General features: G+C 36.1%; 1 protein-coding gene across 1 annotated transcript in view; it reads left to right on the top strand.

The window, feature by feature from the left end:
- Window positions 1–22,264, top strand: part of CATSPERE (catsper channel auxiliary subunit epsilon) — a 189,187-nt gene that overhangs the window by 98,109 nt on the left and 68,814 nt on the right. The window contains exons 9-10 of the mRNA XM_058533520.1: window positions 1,101–1,593; window positions 15,880–16,357. Of these exons, the coding sequence (XP_058389503.1) occupies window positions 1,101–1,593; window positions 15,880–16,357 (971 nt within the window). The remainder of the gene's footprint in view (window positions 1–1,100; window positions 1,594–15,879; window positions 16,358–22,264) is intronic.

Here is a 22,264-nt window from a genome sequence, read left to right as displayed (position 1 = left end):
TTGCCCTGCTCAGAAACTCTCCTTAGAACTTTCCATACTTCTAAGATACATATAGGAGTGCTTGACTCCACAGATTCCTCTGTGTGTCCTCTTCAACAGATAGACCCAGCCCTGTCAAATTTTAGCATACCAAGGAAAAAAGGGAAGATCTTAAAAACTTATAGAAAGGCAGCCCAGTGAAGTAAACAAGAATCAATGTGTCATCTGACTCCTCTTTAGAATACCTGGATACAGAAAGACTGGAGAAGATGCCCTCAAAGTTCTGAAGTCTCTACCTAGCCAAATTATCCAGCGAGTGTGTAAAATAAAGATATTTTTAGATATTCAGGGTCTCAAAAAATTTATGTTCATATACCCTTTCACAGAGAGGTACTGAAGAATGTGCTTTATCAAAACAAGAAAGATCAAAGCATTGGATCCAGGAAATGGTGGCTTCAACCCACAGAGTAATGAAGGGAACCTCTGCATGGACCACATGGAAAATATTATGGAGTGCCATTTTAACTACCTATTGGAAAACTTAGAAAACCAAACAAATTTTCAAAATGAAATAATTATTAACTCCAGGGGAACTACTGTAAATAAATATATATATGAAAGAAAGCATAATCATAATATAATAAATGGCTCAGTACTAAACAATATTTACATAGTAATAACAATGTAAACACTATAGATTTAGCTAAAACTGTGATATTAGTTTGAGAGAAGAGGAAAAGATGTATGGGTAGGTATATTATATGAGAGAGACATCTTCATCTGTCATATAAGAAGCCAATAGATAATGTATAAAAATTATATATTGAGAGCAATATAAGAATATTTATTTGAGAATATGGAGACACATCCCAGAAGAAAGAGCTGTAAGAGTCGAGATTGTTTTCCTTTGGAATAAGAGTGAAGAATGAGGAGAAATGGGGCAATGGTAGCATTTTAGTACTATTTGAATTGTTTTACACAGATTTATGCTGATAAAAGTAAAAATTTGTAAAAAGATGATAAAAGTCAGCACTGTGCAAGGTGGATGAGAGGAGAGAAAGAGAAAATGAAGGAGAAAGAGAAAAATTTTATTCTTATGTTTTCTATCTTTCTCTTCTTAGGACCTGGCATGTCTCAGTACCCATGACAGCAGATGATATACTAAAGGAGATTAGAGGAAATCAAGTGGCTTTTCAAGATTGCTTTATTGCAGATTTTCTCCTCCTGCTGACTTTTCCTTTGTTGACAATTCCTGAGATGCCTGGTTTCTTACCAATCTCTTCACCACGTGGCAGTCAGTTAATGGCAGACTGGTCTGCCTGTGTTCCTGCCTCTGTTGTTGTGGTAGCCGACATGGAGACCTTCCAAACCAATGATTCATTCCGTACTTGGACCAGAATCAGAGTGCCTCCAAACACTCTGACTGACAACGAAAGACACAGTGTGTCTGATGTGAACCTATCACAGGATGGAATATTTTTTCTAATAAATGGTATTCTTTACATAAAAAGTTTTCATGCATTTACAAGACTGGGAAGAAATGAAAGTCTTCCTGATGGTGGAATTATTGGCATTACATCAAGAAAATGGTGTTGGGTGAAATATTTATTGAAGGTTAGTAAAAGATTATGTATATGTATATTACACCTACACGTTTAGACATATTTACCGTTCTGTTTAACTCAGTGATATATCAGAGACTATACTAGGCAGCTTTTTACAGAGTTATTTTGTTTATGGTTGTAAATAGCTTTATCTTCCTGACCTACTTCTCAGAGGTCTCTTTACAGAGATGCACCTCCAATAATAGAGAATAAAATGAACCTTGTATATTATTATTCAGAGTCATTTAGTCATACTATGGGAGTTTTGTTTTACCTTGAAATGGGCAAATGGTCCAAAAAATTATTTTCCCCAAACAAAGACTCTGTGTGCTCTTAAAAGTGAATTAACTCTTTCATTTCTGACAATATATTGAGTAAGATATCCTGAAGCTATCACATCACAAAACACCTAAAATGCTGCATAAAGATTTTAAACCTTCTTTTAAGTGCATTGCTTGACTTACATGGAAGTAAGGGAAATCCTGAGTGGAAGGAGGGGGAGTCCTGGAGTGCTAATCCAGAGGCATAAGCAAATTCCAAAATCTCAGCTACCCTAAGGCCATGTGCTGATTCCAGATATTCAGACTTCTGGTTCTTTAGACCGAGTTTTGGGCCTGAGCAAGGTAGGGCATCTGATGATAATTTTTTGCATAAAATAAGAACCTTCAAAATTTTCCCTGTATAATTAAATCTATCTTACCTTTAACTCTTAGAAGGAGAGAAAAAGTCTGTCTTTAGAATTCATGATCAGAAGCCAACCCACATGCACTTGGGGGCCCAAATTCACAGTACTTATGTAGTTCAATAAAACATTAAGCCCAGCACCAAGCAGAAGCAAACACAAATTATTTATGGAGGAATAAACTCTCCAGTCAGGCTTTGAAAAATTTCCACAAATAGCATTCTGACAAAATTGAGCTCATGCTCAAAAATGGCAAAACAAACGAAGAAACAAGATGCCATGGGAGTCAGCAGAAACAACAAAGAGCAGAATCATTCCTGCAAGGACGTCAGGTATTGGAATTGACAGAATATAAAATATCTTTAATATATTTAAATAAATGGAAAACATAAGGAAAAAGCGGTCTATCAAATGGCAAAGCAATTAGTAAAACTAAAAGCAAGGAAGTCATTACCGTAAAATTTAGGATAGTGGTTATCCTGGAAAAGAAAGATGTAGTGATTGGAAGAGAGAATGGGTGGCATCTGGGAGTTCTGATAATACTCTATTTCTTAATCTATATAGTCATTACATGGACTTCTGCGTTGTGATAAATCTTTCAGCTATATATATTTCTATTTGGTCCATTTTCTATATGTGGATTATATTTCAAATTTTTTAAGTGTTAAAATATTACATTTTATGTAATAAGCTTAGGTAAAACTAATAATAATTGAAATGTACTATTCAATGGACAGTTTAAATGGAAAATTGCATACAACAAAAATAACTAGTGCCTTAGAAACTAGATAAGAAATTAAACAAAATGAAAAACTGAGAGAAAAAGGGATGGAAAACAAGAAAAAGAGAGTAACAGAGATGAAGAAGAAAATAGAAAAGAGAAGATCCAACATATATCTAACCAGAACTCCAAAATAAAAGATTAGAATGGAAAACAGCTGAGTTTTTTTAAGACTTAAAGAAAGATATCAATCCTCAATCCAGAAATACTAATAAATCCCAACTGATATAGGAAAAAAGAAAACCCACTTAGACACAAAATAATGAAATTGCAGGGTATCAAAGACTAACAAGAGATGTTAAAAGTATCCAGGGGCCGGCCCAGTGGCATAGTGGGTAAGTGCGTGCGCTCCGCTGCAGTGGCCCGGGCTTCAGATCCCAGGTGCGTGTGGTCGTACCGCTTGTCAAGCCATGCTGTGGCAGCATCCCATATAAAGTGGAGGATGATGGGCACAGACGTTAGCCCAGGGCCAGTCTTCCTCAGCAAAAAGAGGAGAGTTGGCGACAGACGTTAGCTCAGGGCTAACCTTCCTCACCAAAAAAATAAATAATTAATTAAAAGTATCCAGACAGCAAAGACAAATTACAAACAAAGACAATAAAACAATTAGGATCAACGGAAGCCAGAAAATAGTGAATTACTCAAATAACTGAGATAAAGTTATTGTCAATCTAAAATTATATACATTCAATGAAACTATCCTCAAGAACAAAAAGTTTTTAAACTATTTTGAGAATCAAAACCAGAGATTTTAGAATATAAATAGAATAATTGTAGTAAGAATTTATTAGATGTGTTCAATAGCAGAATGGAAATGACATGACAGAAGACACAGTCAATGAGCCTGAAGTTATATCAAAAGAAATTTTCCAATCTAAACAATAGAAAAATTTTGTCAAAATTGAACCAAGCCTCAGAGACCTGTGGGATGATACCAAAATACTAACATTCATGTCACTGGAGTCCAAGAAAGAGAGGAGAAAGAGTATCATGTAGAAAAAATATCTGAGTAAATCATGGCCAGAGACTTGCCATGTTTGGTAAAAGATATAAACTTAAGGAGTTATGAAGCTCAGCAAACTCCAAACAGGATAATTGCAAAGAAATTCATAAACTACTGAAAATCAAAGGGAAAAAAAACTTGAAAGCAGCCAGAGAAAAATGACGCATCATATATAAGAGAACAATGATTCAAGTCATGGCAGATTTCTCTTCAGGAGCAACAGATGACAGAAGGCAATGAAGCAATATTATTAAGGTGCTGAAAGAAAAGAAACAGCCTAGAATTCTATATCCAGACAAAAATGTCTTTCAAGAATTAAATAGAAATAAAGATATTCTCAGATAAAGGAAAACTAAGAGGATTTGTTACCAACAGACCTTCTCTAAAAGAAATAAAGGCCTAATGAAGCTTATCAGGTGGAAGAGAAATGAGAAATTTAGAACTTTAGGAATGAATAAAGAACAACAGAAATGGTATATTTCAGAATTTTTATACCCTTAAGTTCCTTAAAATATGTATAACAGGTAAAAATGAAACTTAAAACATATAACATTTTCTGGTGGGGTTTTTAATGTATGTTGACATAATACATATGACAATTACAATGTAAATGACAAAGAGTAAAGGAAGCTATGGGGTAGTGAGATTTCTTCCTTCCACTTGAAATGTCCAAGTATTAATTCTAAGTAGGTTGTGAAACGTTAAATGCATATATTATAACCCCCAGAGCAAACATTAAAAAAATTAGACAAGATAGAGTAAAATAATCCAATAGATAAAATGGAATACTAAAAAAAAATAATAATAAAATTTAAATAATCCAAAAGAAGGCAGAAAAGGGAAACACTGGAACAAAAACCAGAGGATGCAATAGAAAACAATAAAATGGCAGAGCTAAATAGAAATATATCAATAATTTCACTAAATGTAAATGGCCTAAAAACACTGATTAAAAGGCAGAGATTGTCAAATTGGGGTTTTGTTTTTTTTTTTAAAAAAAGAGCAAACTGTATGCTTCCTATAAGAAGCCCACTTTAACTATAATGATGCAGTTGGATTAAAAGTAAAACATTGAAAAGGGTATGCCATGCAAACACTAGAAGAAAGCTGGAGTGGCTTTATTACTATCAGACAAACTAGGAAAACAATCAAGGATAAAAGAGGGACATTATATAATGGTAAAAGGGTCAATTTATCGAAAAGACATAACCATCCTGAATGTGTATGCACCCAACAACTGAGCTTCAAAATACATGAACCAATATTATTTGAATTGAAAAAAGAAAGAGATAAATCCACAAGTTTATTAGAAGATTTCCACACTCCTCTCTCAGTAAAATCAGCAAGGACATATGAGGATAAACAACACCACAGGTCAGAAAACCATCACCCATCAGCCGTAGCCAGCCTGCCACTTTTTTTGTAGTTTGATTGGAACACAGCCATGCTCATTTGTCTATGTATTGTCTCTGGCTGCTTTTGCACTACAGCAAAACAGATGAAAATCTGTAACAGAGACTACATGGCCCCAAACCTAAAATATTTACTATCTGGCCCTTTTCAAAAAAAGTTTGCTGACCCCTGAAATATTCTTAGTATTTTTGTGTGTGTGTGTGAGGAAGATCAGCCCTGAGCTAACATCCATGCTAATCCTCCTCTTTTTGCTGAGGAAGACTGGCTCTGAGCTAACATCTATTGCCAATCCTCCTCCTTTTTCTTTTTCCCCCCCAAAGCCCCAGTAGATAGTTGTATGTCATAGTTGCACATTCTTCTAGTTGCTGTATGTGGGACACGGCCTCAGCATGGCCGGAGAAGCAGTGCTTCAGTGTGCGCCCAGGATCCAAACCCGGGCCATCCGTAGCAGAGCGTGCACACTTAACCACTAAGCCACGGGGCCAGCCCTGAAATATTCTTAGCATTAACTATCAACCAACTTGACCTAATAGACATTTGTAGAATATATTCCACCCAACAAAAGTAGAAAATACATTTTTTTTTCAAGTGGATGTGGAATATTAACCAAGATAGACTATATTTTGGAACATAAAACAAACTTTAACAAATTTAAAAGAATAGAAATCAAAGTATGTTCTCCAATCTTAACAGAATTAAACTAGAAATCAATTTTTTTTAAAGATGTGGAAAGCCCTCAAGTATTTGAAAATTTACAAAGATACATTTAAATAACCTTTTGGGCAAAGACAGTTTCAAGGGGAATTAGAAATCATTTTTAGCTGAATGAAAGTGAAAATACAACATATTAACACTAATGGAATTACAAGAAGAAATGGACAAATCCATAATTATAGTTGAAGATAAAATAGCAGAAATTAGACAAGGGTATAGAAGAACTGAGCAACCAACTGAATCTAATTGATATTTATAGAACATTCTACCCAACAGCAAGCAGCAGATGACATATTCTTGGCAAGTGTTCATGGAACATTTACCAAGATAGACCATATAATGAGTCGTAAAACAAACCTCAACACATTTAAAAGAATTTAAATCATGGAAAGTATGTTCTCTAATCACAACGGAATTAAACTAGAAGTCAGTAACAGAGATATATCTGTAAATACTCCGATTCTTGGAAATTAAACCACACACTTCTAAATAATTTGTGTGTTAAATATAACATCTCAAAGGAAATTAGAAAATCTTTTTTTTATAATTTTATTTATTTTTTATATTCTTGTAGAAACTTTTTTTTTTTTTGAGGAAGATTGGCCCTGTGCTAACATTTGTTGCCAATCTTCCTCCTTTTTTTCTCCCCAAAGCCCCAGTACATAGTTGTGTATCATAGCTGTAGAGCTGTAGCTCTTCTATGTGGGACACTGCCTCAGCATGTCTTGATGAGTGGTGAGTAAGTCCACGCCCAGGATCTGAGCCAGCGAACCCTGGGCCACCAAAGCGGAATGCCCAAACTTAACTGCTGCGCCACTGGGCATGCCCCTAGAAAATCTTTTAATTGAATGAAAATGAGAATATAAGATATCAAATTTTATGGAATGCTGCTGAAGCAGTACTTAGAGGGAAATTTATAGCATTACATGCTTATATTAGAAATTTCCACTTCTGGTCTAGACAGAAAAAACAAAGACTGTATATTTACCTTCCTACATAAAATAACAACAACAACAAAAATGAAAAAAATGTATGAAACAATGCTTCTCAAGACATTGGAAATCAAGATGAGCCCTGATTGCCTCAGTGTAATTTCCTGAGAAAGTTCCCAGATCATGTAACAGTGAAGTGGGAAACCCAGGCAGCGTCCAGCAGATTCCCTGAATTGAGGAAGTGGAGCTGATTGTCAGGAGAGACCAAGGTGGCTGGCGTTTGCAAAGAAGAATATCAGAGATGAAAGAGCTCCACACAGAATTCCGGAGATCTACAATGAGTCCGCCTCATGTATTGAGCAGAGTACTAATAAGTGTATGTGCGAGGGGAAACTATTCAAGTCTGGAGAAAGAACCAACTGAAAGGACTAGGGAATAGAATTCTTGGGTCACACAGGGCTGGGAGTAGTACCTGTTCTAACCAGCCAGACTGAAAACACTCATAGTGATTCCTGGAGGATGGAGCAGAGTGCTCGGAAGGGTCTCTCTCAGTCCTGAGGAATAATTGTCACTAGAGTAAATACTTCTCTGGCCTTATCTAACAAACCTTAAAAACAAGACCCAAAAGGATCCAGCTGTTTCCAAGTAACTAATTTACATCTCAGAACAAAACTCAAGAATATTTATAAAAAATATTCAGCATTCAGCACGGTAATAGTCACAATTTCTGTCATGCAATCAAAAATACCAGGCATACAAAGAGCAGGAAAATATGACCCATAATGAGGAGAGAAATCAACCAACAAAAATTGAACCCAAACTGACACAGATGTTCGAATTAGCATACAAGGACATTAAAAGAGTTATATAACTATATTTCACATATTCAAAAGCTACAGGGAAAAAAATGAGCATGTAAAGTAGAGATAAGGAAGATATTTCATATACAAAATACCCAAATCAAACTTCTGGAGATTTAAACTTCTGTGTCTGAGATCTAAAAAAAAAAAAAAAGATACTAGAAGGGATTACCAGCAGACATTATAGAAGAAAGGATTAGTGAAGATGAAAACATACCAGTAGAAACTATCCAAAATGAAACACAGACAGAACAAACTCCACTCTGCCCTCCAAAAAAAAGAAAATGAAAAGAACCTCACAGTGATTGGGAAATTTCAAGGAGCCCAGTGTGCATGTACTTGGAATCCTCGAAGAAGGGGAGGAGGGAAAAATTTTTTTGAAAACTTAATGGCTAAATTGTTCCAAATTTGATTAAAACTAAAACCTGAAATTATAAGATGCTCAGTGAACCCTGAGCACAAGAAACGTGAAGAAAACCATGCCAAGGCACATACTAAAATTGTTTGGAGCTAATTATAAAGAGAAGAATCTTAAAAGCAGCCAGAAGAATAAAACATGTTACACACAAAAGAACAAAGATGACATCCGATTTCTCACTGGAAGCAACGCAAGTGAGAAGACAGTAGAGCAACATCTTCAAAATATGTTTTTAAACCTGTCAAGCCAGGATTCTATAGCTATGAAAGTATCTTTCAAAAACGAAGGCAAAATACTTTTTAAGACATACTACAGTTGAGTTAATTCACGACCAGCAGACCCACAAGGAAGAAAAGGGTTACAGGAAGCCCTCCAAGCAGAAGGAAAATGATACTAGATGGAAACATGAATCTAAACAAAGAAGTAAAAGTCACTGGAAATGGTAACTACAAGATTATACGTATAGGGCCGGCCCTGTGGCTTAGCGGTTAGGTGCGCACGCTTGGCTGCTGGCGGCCCGGGTTCGGATCCCGGGCGCGCGCCGACGCACCGCTTCTCCGGCCATGCTGAGGCCGTGTCCCACGTACAGCAACTAGAAGGATGTGCATCTATGACATACAACTGTCTACTGGGGCTTTGGGGGAAAAAAATAAATAAAATTAAAAAAAAAAAAGATTATACATATAATTTTTTTCCTTATTTAAATCCGTTTAAAAGATAAGTGACTGTTTAAATAAAAATAGTAATAATGTAGTGTGGAGTTAATAATATATGTGAAAATAAAATGTATGACAAAAATAGCACAAAATATAGGAGGGGAGAAGTAGAAACGTACTTTTGTAATGTTCTTATACTACATTTGGAGTGGTATAATATCTCTTGAGGATTTGTGAGAGGTTAAAGATGTACACTATAAACCCTAAAGCAACCACTAAAATGACAAAATAAAAAATCATAGCTATGTGATCATAAAAGATATTCAGTTAATGCAAAAGAAGAGAAAAGGAGGGGCCAGCCTGGTGGCTCAAGCAGTTAAGTGCATGTGCTCTGCTGCGGCAGCCCGGGGTTCACAGGTTCGGATCCCAGGTGTGCACTGACACCCCACTTGTCAAGCCATGCCATGGCAGCGTCCCATATAAAGTAGAGGAAGATGGGCATGGATGTTAGCCCAAGGCCAATCTTCCTCAGCAAAAAAAAAAAAAAAAATAGAGGAAGAGAAAAGGAAAAAGGAAACAAAGAAAAGCTGGGACAAGTAGAAAACAAATAACAAGATGCTAGAGTTAACAGAACCATATAAACAATCACATTAAATGTAAATGATCTGAACATTCCAATTAAAAGGCAGAAATGATCAGATTGATTAAAAAGAGCAAGATCCAACTATATGGTGCCTATAGGAAATATATTTATATATGAAGTCATAAATAGCAGAAAATAAAAGGATAGACAAAGGTATACATGATAACATCAATGAAAAGAAAGCCAGAGTAGCTGTGTTAATATTAAAGAATATTTCAGAGCAAAGAGTATTACCAGGGTTAAAGAGGGTCATTTCATAATAACAATTCATCAAGAGCATATAAAAATCACATATGTCTATGAACCTAATTACAAAGCTTCAGAATATGTGGAACTTCAAGGAGAAATAGATAAAACCACAATTATAGTCACATGCTTCAATACCTCTTCTCAATAATTGATAGAACAAATAGAAAACCAGTAAAGGTGTAGAAGACATAGACAACACCATCAACCATCTGGGTCAAACTGAGATTTATAGAACACCCAACAATAGCAAATACACATACTTTCCAAAAGCACATGGAACATTTACCAAGATAGATCATGTTCTGGGCCATAAGACAAGTCTTGATATGTTTAAAAGTATTCAGATCAAACAAAGTATGTTCTCTAACAACAATGGAATTAAATTAGGAACCATAACAAAAAAGATATCTGCAGTATCCCCAAGATATTAGGAAACTAAATAACATATTTCTAAATAATCTATGAGTCAAAGGACAAATTTTAAAAACTAATTAGAAAGTCTTTTTGAACTGAAAGAAAATGAAAACAGAGCCAGGCCCAGTGGCCTAGTGGTTAAGTTCGGCGCACTCCGCTTTGGCAGCCCGGGTTCGGTTCCTAGGTGCAGACTCACACCACTCGTCTGTCAGTGGCCATGCTGTGGCGGCGGCTCACATAGAAAAAGAAAAAAGGAGGAACATTGGCAACAGATGTTAGCTCAGGGCGAATCTTCCTCGGCAAAAAAAAAAAAAAACAGTTAAAAAAACAGAAAATGAAAACAGAACATGTCAAAATTGGTGGGGTACTACTAAAGAAGTACTTAGAGGAAAATTTATAGTATTAATCCCCTATATTAGAAAAGAAGAAATGTCTCAAATCCATCATCTCCACTTCCACATTAAGAAACTAGAAAAAAGGAATACAGATTAAACCAAAAATAAACAGAAGAAAAGAAATAAAAAAAAAATCATTGGGTAAATTAATGGCATAGAAAGCAAAAAAACTTGAAGAAAATCAATAAAACCAAAAAGCTAGTTTTTTGAGACGATCAATAAAATTGATAAGCTTTAGTCAGACTGACTAAGGATAAAAAAAGAGAAGACGCAAACTACCAATTTTGGGACTGAGAACAGTGGAATCACTGCAAAGTCTACTGCTGTTAAAAAGACAGTAAAAGAACATTACAAACAACTTTAAATACAAAGTTAAAACAAATTTAAAACAAATTCAAAAACATAAATAAAATGGACAAATGTCTTGAGAGACGCAAACCACCAAAGCCTCTTTAAGAAGAAACAGATAATATGAATATCCCTTTATCAATTAAATTGAATCTGTTTTTTAAAACCTTTAAAAAAACCTTCCCACAAAGAAAACTCTAGGCGAAGAGGATTTCACCAGTGAATTCTACTATATATTTAAAAAATAAATGGCACTAGTTCTAAACTCTTTTAGAAAATTGAAGAGGGGGGAATACTTCCCAATTTATTCTGTGAGGCCAGCGTTATCTAACACCACAACCGAGAATAACACATTACAAGAATATAAAACCACAGACAATACCTCTCATAAAGAAAGATTTAAAACTTCTAAACAAAATTTTAGCAAACCAGATCCAATAATATATAAAAAAGAAAATACATAAAAATCAGCAAAATAAAAGGGAACTTCCTCAACTTGACTCAGGACATGTATGAAAAATCTATAGCTAACATTGCACATAGCGATAAAAGACTATTTAGTCCACTTAGATTTAATGTACTGATTGCTGTGGTTAGGGTTAAGTCTACCATTTGGGTGTTTTCTATTAGCACCATTTGTTCTTTGTTCCTTTGCTTCTTTCTTGCCTTTCTTGCTTAAAATAAGAACAAGGCAAGAATGTCTGCTCACACCACTTCTGTTCCACATTGTACTGGCGGCTCTAGCAGTCAAGAAACAAATAAAAGACATTGATATTGGAAAAGATTTGTCTTGATTCACAAACAACATTATTAGTTGTAGAAAAGCTTATGGAATCTATAAAAAAGCTCTCAGGGCTAATAAGTGTGTTTCCCAAGATTGCAGTATACAAAATTAATGCAAAAAGATCAATTGCATTTCGATATGAAATATATAAACAGTTTAACTTTCAATATGAAATATACACACATACCAATGAACCACCAAAAACTGAAATTCTCAAAGATACCATTTACAATAATTTAAAAATATTAAATACTTAGGGATAAATCTGACAAAAAATGTGCAAATGTATACACATAAAATCTATAGAACATTACTGAGTGAAATAAGACAAATGGAGACACATATTCATGGGTGAGAAGACTCAGTACTCAAAATGTCTGTCCTTGAGAAATTCGGCACAACATCAGTTAAATCCCAGTGGGCGTTTTATAGAAATTGAGAAGCTGATTCTAAAAGTCCTATGGAAATTCAAGATAGAACAGAGAGAAATTACAGATATCTAGAAATAAATGTCACTGAAAATGTACAAGACCTCGGATGAGATGAAAATAAAATATTATCAAAAACATTAATAAGACCTAAAGAAGTAGATAACTATATCACGTTCATGGGTAGGAACACAGAATATTATATTTTCATTTCTTCCCAAATTTATCTATAGATTTGGTGCAATTCCAGTGAAAATCCCAATGTTACTTTGTGGAACTCAATAAACTGATTCTAAAATATATATGAGAGCATAAAGAGCTGAGGGCTGGGAGGGGATAGGGTAGCAAAGTATTCTACCATGTATAAAAATTTATTACAAAGCTGTAGTAATTAAGACAGTACAAAATATTTATAGCAGCTTTTTTCATTTAGTTCCACATCTCACCAACCTCTAGTGTGTCCAATCTTTTATTATTTAAACTCTTTTATTGGATGTGAAGTGATATTTCGTTTTGGTTTTATTTATATATAATATTAGAGCTGCACCACCTTTCTTATGTTTTGTGTTTGTGTGCTGTATGTTTATCTATCCCTTTACTATCAACCTGCCTGTGACTTTATATTTCTTACAATCTGCACATGGGGTCTTGCTTTGTCTCCAGTGTGACAACATCTGCTTTTAAATTGTAGTATTTAGTCCACTTAGATTTAATATAGCTATTGCTACAGTTGGGTTTAAGTCTACCATTCTGGCATTTGTTTCTATTAATCTCACTTGTTCTTTGTTCCTTTGTGTCTCCTTTCTTGTCTTCTTCTGGATGAATCATGAATTTTTTAGTATTTCTATGTTGTCTCCTGTATTGATTTTTTTTATTCAAAACTATTTTTTAGTGGTTGCACTTGGCTTTATAATAATCATCTTCAATTTATCAGAGTCTAATTTCAAATAATGTGTACTTCACAACCATGTAAGAACCTTATAACTGCACAATTCCATTTATACCCCACCCACCCGTTGTGCTTTTGATTCATATTTTACTTCTAAATATACATCCCAAAATAGTTGTTGATATTTGTTAATATTTTTGCTTTGAAAAGTCAATTGTCATAAGGATAAACAGATATATAGCTAAACTGATAGCAAAATAAATCTTTTATGTATACCCTCCTGGGTATGCTTTATTTTTGTCTGCACATCCAGGGTTTCTCCTGGTTTCGTTTCCCTTCAGCCTGAAGAATGTTTTTAAAATTCCTGTATTGCAAATTCTCTCAGCATTTGTCTGCACAAAAGTGTCTATTTTTTTACTTCATTTTTGAAGGACATTTTCACTGAATACAGGAATTATAAGATGACAGGTGATTTTTGTTGTTTTTTTGTTGTTGTTTTTAAAGCAGTTTATGAAGACATTGTTCCATTATGTTACAGCCTCCATCATTTTTGGTAAGAAGTCAGCCATTATTGGTATCATTGTTCTCATATATACAACACCTTTTTACGTGTAGCTGCTTTTAGAATTTGCTCTTTATCTTCAGTTTTCAGCACTTTTATTATGTACCCAGATGTGATTTCCTTTGTATTTATCCTGTTTGAGGTTCAGCGGAGCTTCTTCGATTTCTGGGATTAGTCTTTCATTAATTTGGGGATGTCCTTGGACAATGTCCCTGCAGATATTTCTTCTGCACCATTCTCTTTCTCCTCTCCTTCTAGGATTTAAAAACACATAAATGAGACCATTTAATATTGTCCCACAGATCTCAGATGACCTGCTCATTTTTTTTCACTCTTTTTTTCTTTGTATTTCAGTTTGTATACACACTATTAATCTGTCTTCGAGTTCACTGCTCTTTTCCTCTGCTTTTCCCAGCTTACTCTTAAATCCATCTAATAATTTCTTTATTCTTGATATCATATTTTTTATTTCTACCATTTCCATTGTGTTCTTTTTTATCATTTACATATCTCAGCTGAAATTTCCCATCTCTGCATTCATGTTGCCCATCTTTTCCACTAGATCCTTCAGTGTTTTATCATAGTTTTTTTCTCTTTAGCCATGCTTGGGGTCTCAGCACTGACAAGATTCCAGAGATCTCTTCATGCTTTATAACCAAGCCACCAGCTTTCCAAACCCTGGGAGAGCTGTCTCTGATTTACAGCCTAGCTGCCAGCTTTTTGATCACTGAGGAATTCTCTTTCCTTTCTCATCTGCCCCTGGATTTTTGTGCCTTGGGAGCTCTCTCTGTCTCCCTCTCCTGCTTTCCTGCCCCTAATCTTGGCAAGGAAATGGCTTTACTTTCCTGGTAAAGGCCAAGCATGTCTCCAAGGGAGAGTTTCTCCCAGCTCTCTTATCCCACTCCCATGGATATGGTAGCTGGAATCCAGAATGCAGAAGGATTTCTCTCAACTTTGCTGCCTTGCTGCCAGCCCCCTCCCTGTCTTCAGAGGGTTACTGCTTTATCATTGAGAGAGGCTCTGAATGCCTCAGGGGGATCTCTCAGCTCCCCTGCCTTGCCCTAAGACTTCTGGCTTACTACACCCAAATGCTAAGTGAAGACCTATGGGAAAGAGTCTGGGGGTGGGTGAGAACTCACTCCATGGCTGGGGCTCTCTGGAATTCCCATCTAACGTGTTTGTGATGGATTCCTCTCCAATCCCTCTGCCAAGAAGGGGAATAGCTGTGGGTCTTTTCTATGAAGGCCTCATCATTTTGTTTCTCATCTATTTCCTCTTTGAGGATTGTTTCATTTCCAACAACATGGGCTCTAGACTTTAAATTGAATCTTCATTTGGCAAAATGACTTTTTACCCCAAATATTCTCTGTCTTTGGTTACCAATTTGATATCTGTCTACACCCTCTTTGAGTATAGACTAAATATTTGTACATCAAGTAAATTTAGGGAAACAAGATGTGCCCAAAAGACTTCTTTTGATTGTCATGGACATAGAAATTACATTTTAAGTAAAAATCTCTAAGAATTAGAAACAATTGGGGAGAGGAGGCAGAGGAAGGGAGGTCTAAACGAAATTAGGCCTGCTGAATTTCAGATAGCAGTCTCTGAATGGCCTTCCTCTCTAACAGCCTGTGTCCATAAAAGGTAGTACTGATTTCTCTGAGGTTTTAAGTTCTCTCTTCTCTTTATCTGATATCCAAGGAAGCTAGACTTCCAAAAATAATTTAATGTTTGAAGTGTCCTTATATCTCGACCCGAGTAAATATCAAGGTCAAAGGGGCACTCCTGGCCAGAGTAGAAAAATACATTAGAAAAGAGAAGGCTAACGCTCTTTGAGGATTAAGAAGGGAATTGGGATTAATTATTTCTGCTGATAGAAACAATATATAAAACAATATATAAAAGAATAAAATTACTGGAATAATTTATTTTTATAGTTATATGTAATATGATATATTTCTATGTAATATATTTCTATGCCTGAAGTATTATTCAGAAATATACTAAAAATTAAACCTTAGTAGTTGCTATGTTTTATTTTTAAATGTAGCAAATTAGGAGACAGAAATTGTTAGGACTGTCCCTAAAATCAGAGATTCTCTAATTATTTTCAATTTTGTCACAGGCTAAAAGGGAAAGCAGCAGCATGGCAATCTGGACAGAAAATGAAGTTTATCTGGGATATACTCTTCTTAAATTTGTCAAAATAATAACTACTGAAAAGCTGAAAAATCTTCTCAATGTACCACCAGCTGCTACTCTGACTATACACAATGTTGAGTATACAGGACACCCTTTGGAACTTGCCTTGTTATTAAATCACTGCATTATATGTACAGTCAGCAAAAAGATTTACCTAGTGATATATAACGAAGATTCAAAAGAGTGGGTGCACCAAGACTTCACATTAGATGTCACTATGGACACTTTTTTAATTCCACGTTTTCTATATTCAGCAATGCCAGAATTCATACTCTGGGACAAACATAGGGTCTACTATTATTATTACAATCTCACCGATACTGGAGTTTTACAGACACCGACAGAATTTGGAAATCTATCAAGATTATCACGTGACAGCACTATTCATGATGTTTTTATAGGTAAGGCATTCTCATTCTGCAAAGATTACTCTAGATTTCATAGTAGACATCTTCTTTATGAAGATGTAACAATTTTTGTGTGTGTGAGAGGAAGATCAGCTCTGAGCTAACATCTATGCCAATCCTCCTCTTTTTGTTTGCTGAGATAACATCTATTGCCAATCCTCCTCCTTTTTTTTTTTTTTTTTTCCCTTTTTCTCCCCAAAGCCCCAGTAGATAGTTGTATGTCATAGTTGCACATCCTTCTAGTTGCTGTATGTGGGAAGCGGCCTCAGCATGGCGGGACAAGCGGTGCGTCGGTGCACGCCCGGGATCCAAACCCGGGCTGCCAGTAGCGGAGCACGCGCACTTAACCACTAAGCCACGGGGCCAGCCCCCAAGATGTAACAATTTTAAGTGCACAAATATATGGTGCTTTTGATAGCTAAAGGTGCACTTTTTACCACCTAAAAATGGATAGCTTTTAAATTTTAGTAATGGTAACTCTGAACTGACACAGCAGAATGGCAGACTCTAGTTCATTTTTTCAGAGGTTCATTTTGGTCAGTCAGCAGATACTAACTAAGCAACTGACATATGCATAAGTGGTATTGTATTAGTTTCCTAGCACTCCCGTAATGAGGTACCACAAACTGAGTGGCTTAAGACCACAGAAATGTATTGTCTCACAGTTCTGGAGGCTACAAGTCTGCATTCAAGGTATTGGCAATGCTGTGCTCCCTCTGAAACCTGAGAGGAATCTTTCCTTGCCTCTTCCTAGCTTCTGGTGGCTTGCTGTCAAATCTTGCCATTCCTTGGCTTCTAGACTCATTTTTCAATCTTGTTGTCACATAGCATTCTCCCTGTGTCTTCACATGCCATCTTGTTATAAAGACACCAGAGCCCACCCTACTCCAGTATGACCTCATCTTAACTAATTACATCTGGAATGACCCTATTTCCAAATAAGGTTGCATTCTGAAGTAGTACTGGGAGTTAGAACTTCAACATGTCTTTTGAAGGGACACAATTCAACCTAACACAGGTTGAAAGTTAGAGTTAAGTTATGTGGAGTTGAGTAGACCTGTATTCAAACCCGTGAACAAGTCACATCACCTTTCCAAGGCTCAGTTTTCTGATCTAGAATATAGGACTGCTGTGTTGAGTAGATAAGGGATTACATATAAAACTCTTAGAATAATACATGGCAGGTGGTAAACCTTCAATTAATAGTAGTTATTCTTTATCTTATTATTCCTGAAGTAGTCTACTAAAACATTATAGGAAATGCAAATGCTAGTTAGGAGATAAACTAACCATGGAATTTATAGGAAACATCACTGTCATTTTTAATCACTCTTTCCTGACCCCGTATCACCCTTTAACTCACATCCATTCAATTTTTCTGCTCCCCTTTACAACAAAACTCCAAGACAGTATTGCCTGGTTTCACTTTTTCCTCTTTCCTCTCATTCTCTCTTGAAGCCACTCGAATCAAATTTGCACAGAAACTGCTCTTGTCAAGGCTCTCAATGACCTCCGCTTTGCTAGCCCTCTGGCCAGTTTTCAGTCATGTTTCATGGTCTGGGAGCAGCATTTCTTTCTTTCTTTCTTTCTTTTTTGTGAGGAAGATCGGCCCTGAGCTAACCTCCATGCTAATCCTCCTCTTTTTGCTGAGGAAGACCGACTCTGAGCTAACATCTATTGCCAATCCTCCTCCTTTTTTTTTTCTCCCCCAAAGCCCCAGTAGATAGTTGTGTGTCATAGCTGCACATCCCTCTAGTTGCTGTATGTGGGACGCCGCCTCAGCATCGCCGGACAAGCGGTGTGTTGTGCGCACCCGAGATCTGAATCCGGGCCACCAGCAGCGGAGCGCACGCGCTTAACCGCTAAGCCACGGGGCTGGCCGGCAGCAGCATTTGAAACAGTTCAGCGTGGCCTGTTTCTTGAAACACTTTTTCTCACTTGACTTCGGGGCTATTCCTTTTTCAGTCTTCCTCCTACTTCACTAGCTACTCCTCTTCAGCCTGTTCCGTCCTCATCTTCCTGATTCCCAGATGGAGAGGTCCCTCAGGGTTTGGTTCTCAGACGTCTGAACTCTATTCGCATTCGCTCTTTTCCCTCCAGCCATGAACCCGAGCCTGGACTCCAGACTCCTCTTTCTGACTGCCTCCTTGATACTTCCACTTGGATGACTTGTAGGCATCCCAGACTTAGCATATCCGAAATCCGATCCTTGATTCCCTCACGCCTACCCCAACCTGCTCCTTCCCTGGCCCTCTCCTATCAAGTAAACAGCACCTCTTTTCTCCCAGTCTATCCAGCCACAAAACTTGACTCATCCTTGAATCCTCCCCTTCACATCTCGCAACCAATCCATTCACAAATCCTGTTGGCTCTATCTAAAAAGTGTATCTAAAATCTAAACTCTTGTCACTGTTCCTGCTCCAGTCCAAGCCACTGTCCTCTCCAGCCCATACACACAAGAGCTTTCTACGTGGTCTCTCTGCTTCCATCCTTGCATCCCCATCCCCCACCAGATTAGAGTCCACCTTGCAGCCAGAGCGAGCCTTTGAAAATATATGCAAAATCATATTATTCCTCTACTCAAAACCCTCATTTGGCTTCCTATATCACTCAGAATAAAGTCCAAAACTCTTACCATGGCCTGACAAGCAATATGTGATCTGGCCCCAGACTCTGGTGTTTTCTCCCATCACTTGACCCTTAATCAAGGGTCCCTTGTGTTCTCTGTTAGCTAGCCCCAGACTGGCCTCTGCTGTTCCTTGGATATCTACTGTTTCATGTGCCAAGAACATTCTTCACCTTGGTATCTACATGGCTCTCACACTTAATTCTGGTTTAAGTCCAAATGTCGCCCTATCAGAGAGCTCTCCCCTGACTCTGACCTACCTCCCCTGCTCAGTCCCTTACACTTCTTTGTTTGGTTCACAGCACTTACCATCTCCTAACAAATTATGTGTGTACCTATTTACAAACTGAATCTTCCACAAAAAAAAGAGCTCTGTGTGTTGCTGTTATATTTGCTGCTTTACCCAGTGTCTAGAACAGTATATAATGGGTACTTTTTTGAATAAATAAATGAAAAAATATTCATCCAGCACCCACCATTTGTGAGGCACCGTGCTAGGGGTTGGAGATAGAATAGTAAATTGGACACGATTCCCACCCTCCCAGAGTTTACAAAATTGCAAAGGATAAAAACAAGTAAACATGCAAGTAAAGCAACATGTTTAATTCTATAACAAAGCCAACATAGGGTGCTATAGAAACACAAGATTGGGTACCTTCCCCAAATTGGGGGGCAGGGAGGTAGGGAAGGCTCCTCAAAGAAGTGTGTCTAAGCTGACACCTGCCGAGGAAGCAGAGGTTAGTCAGGCAGTGAAGACAATGATGGGAATGGTGCTCAATGACCCCGAGAGAGAGACGACAGGATAAACAGCTGAAACAGAGTTCTCCAGAGAATAGGGAGGAGTATCTTCTGGAGAAATAGAGTCCAGATAATGAAAGTCCTCATAAGCCATGTGAAGAAACTAGAGCTTCTCCTAAGGCCCCTAGGGAGTTCTACAGAGTTTTAAGCAAGAGAAAAGCAGGATCGTATTCGTGTTTTTAAAAGACCACTGGCCACGGTGATAAGGAGACAAGGTTAGAATGATAAACTGGGGATAGATTTTAGAAGACCTCCAAGTTTGGATGTGGTACTAAAGGCCATTCAGAAAGGTTGAAATAAAAAGTTAATTCTAAGTGTATGAGAGATGAAGTTAAAGGCCCTCAGCCCTCATTCCCATTTCTCAAATAACCCACTATTAACAAGTTCCTATGAATTCATCCAGACTTTTAAAACAGCAAATTCAAAATATAATAGGCATATTTTCAAAACAATACATCTAATACATATAGAAACAATGCCACTTTGCTGCCTAGTGTTCCATTATTTACCTACACTATTATTTAAACTAATAGGAATATAAACAGATATTTAAATAAAGATATTTATTAGGATTCAGTTCTTTTGCTATTACAAATAATGCTGCAGAGAATATGCTTATATATGTGTATATATATATATATATTTGTACACCGGTACAAGTATTCCTGTAATATAAATTACTAAATATAGAATTCTTGAATCAGAGCTCTGAATATTTAAAAAGTTGATAAATCCTTTCCAATTGCCCTCCAGCAAAAGTTGTCACAGCATAAACTCCCCCAAAAGTATTTGAAAATGTATATTTTCATATAATCTGTTTAATGTTTACCCAGACTAAGAAGAAAAATGTGTAATTCTCATTTTATTACACATTTTATAATTAAAGATTATACCCTAGTTTTATGTGTTTATTAGTCATATTCTTCTATGATTATCAATTCATACTGTTTAGATATTTTTGCATTCGGTTATCTATTTTCTATTGATATTGATATGCTCTTTACTTTTAATGTATATTAGCCATTTATCTTTGACACATATTGCAAATATGTTCTCTCTTGTGTGTAATTTCTTGTACCTTTTTGGAGGGACTCTGTATTTAGAGTTTGTGTTTATATACAGTCTAATTTGTTAAAATTTTTATTTGTGACTTCTGATGTAATGTCATAACTTGAAAGATCTTTCCAATTATAAAAAATATTATCATATATTTTCTTTTATTATTTTTATTATTCTAATTTTTATATTTCAATCTTTAATTCACCTGGAATTATGTTTGGTAGAAGTTAGGAATCTCATTTTAGTTTTTATTTTTATTTTTTCCAGTGAAAGCTGGTGTTGCCTTCAAATCACAATTTTATTAAGTAAACTTTACCCTACAAATTTGAAATGCCACCTTTATTATGTATTTATCCCTCACGTTAACTGGGTTCGGTTTCTAGGCTATTGCATTCCACTTGTCTTTCTGCATTAGCTGTGTGTTGTTTTGATGACTATAGCCTTAATCACCTAACACTCTATATAATTTACTCTTTTTCATGTTTATTGATTGCCTCCCCTGCAGGAATGTAAGCTACACAAGGGAAGGATCTTGCTGTTTTTTTACTAATGTATCCTTCCCAACTATCTAGAACAATGTGCAGCCATAGCAGGCATTCAATAAATATTTATTGATTAGATGACCGCATCTTTGCAATATTAGGTCTTCCCAACCAGGAATGTTGTATCTCTTCATTGTTTTTATTTTCTCTAATTGGTCTGTTCAAATTTTCCATCTTTTCTTGAGTCATTTTTGTATTTTCCTAGGAAATCATTCGTTTCATCTAGATTTTCTAACATTGGCAAAGGTTTCCCATTTTAATTTTTAAATTTCTTGTGCATTTATAGTTATATTCTCTTTCTCACTTTTAATGCTCTTTATGCCCCACATTAGTTTGGCTTGCAAGATATTGTTTATTATTTTTAGAATTTTTTGGTTTTGTTTTCTTTTCCTTTGAAAAGAACTCTTGATTTTATTTATCATATCTACCTTCTTTTTTATTTAATTCCTTAATTTCTGCCTTGTCATTATTGATTCTTCACCTCTGCTTTCTTTTTGTAACTTTGGTGTTATGTTGCCTGCTTCTTAAGTTCAATTATTAGTTCAATTATTGGTTCATTTAGTCCTCCTCGTTTTCTAATCATTTAAAGCTATAAATAAGCATAAGGCCAGAATTTTTCTCTCTGTATGGCTTTAGCTGCATCCCACAAACTTCTTTATATAGGTTCTTATTCTCATTATTTTTAAAATCATTCCTAACTTTAACTTCATGTTTAATCCAAAGTTCACTTAATATTTTTAATAAGCATGTGCTAGGCAAAAGCGAGGGTGCTGGAAAGCATATAGGAGGGACATCTAATCCAGATTTAGGAGATCAGAAGAGTCGGCATGGAGGAAATGACTTCTAAACTGAAACCACGGGTAGAGTATATATTAG

Source organism: Diceros bicornis, chromosome 38 (assembly GCF_020826845.1).
Source record: "Diceros bicornis minor isolate mBicDic1 chromosome 38, mDicBic1.mat.cur, whole genome shotgun sequence".
Taxonomy (NCBI): domain Eukaryota; kingdom Metazoa; phylum Chordata; class Mammalia; order Perissodactyla; family Rhinocerotidae; genus Diceros; species Diceros bicornis.
The sequence above is the reverse complement of the archived record's forward strand: the minus strand, read 5'-3'. Positions and strand labels throughout refer to the sequence as shown.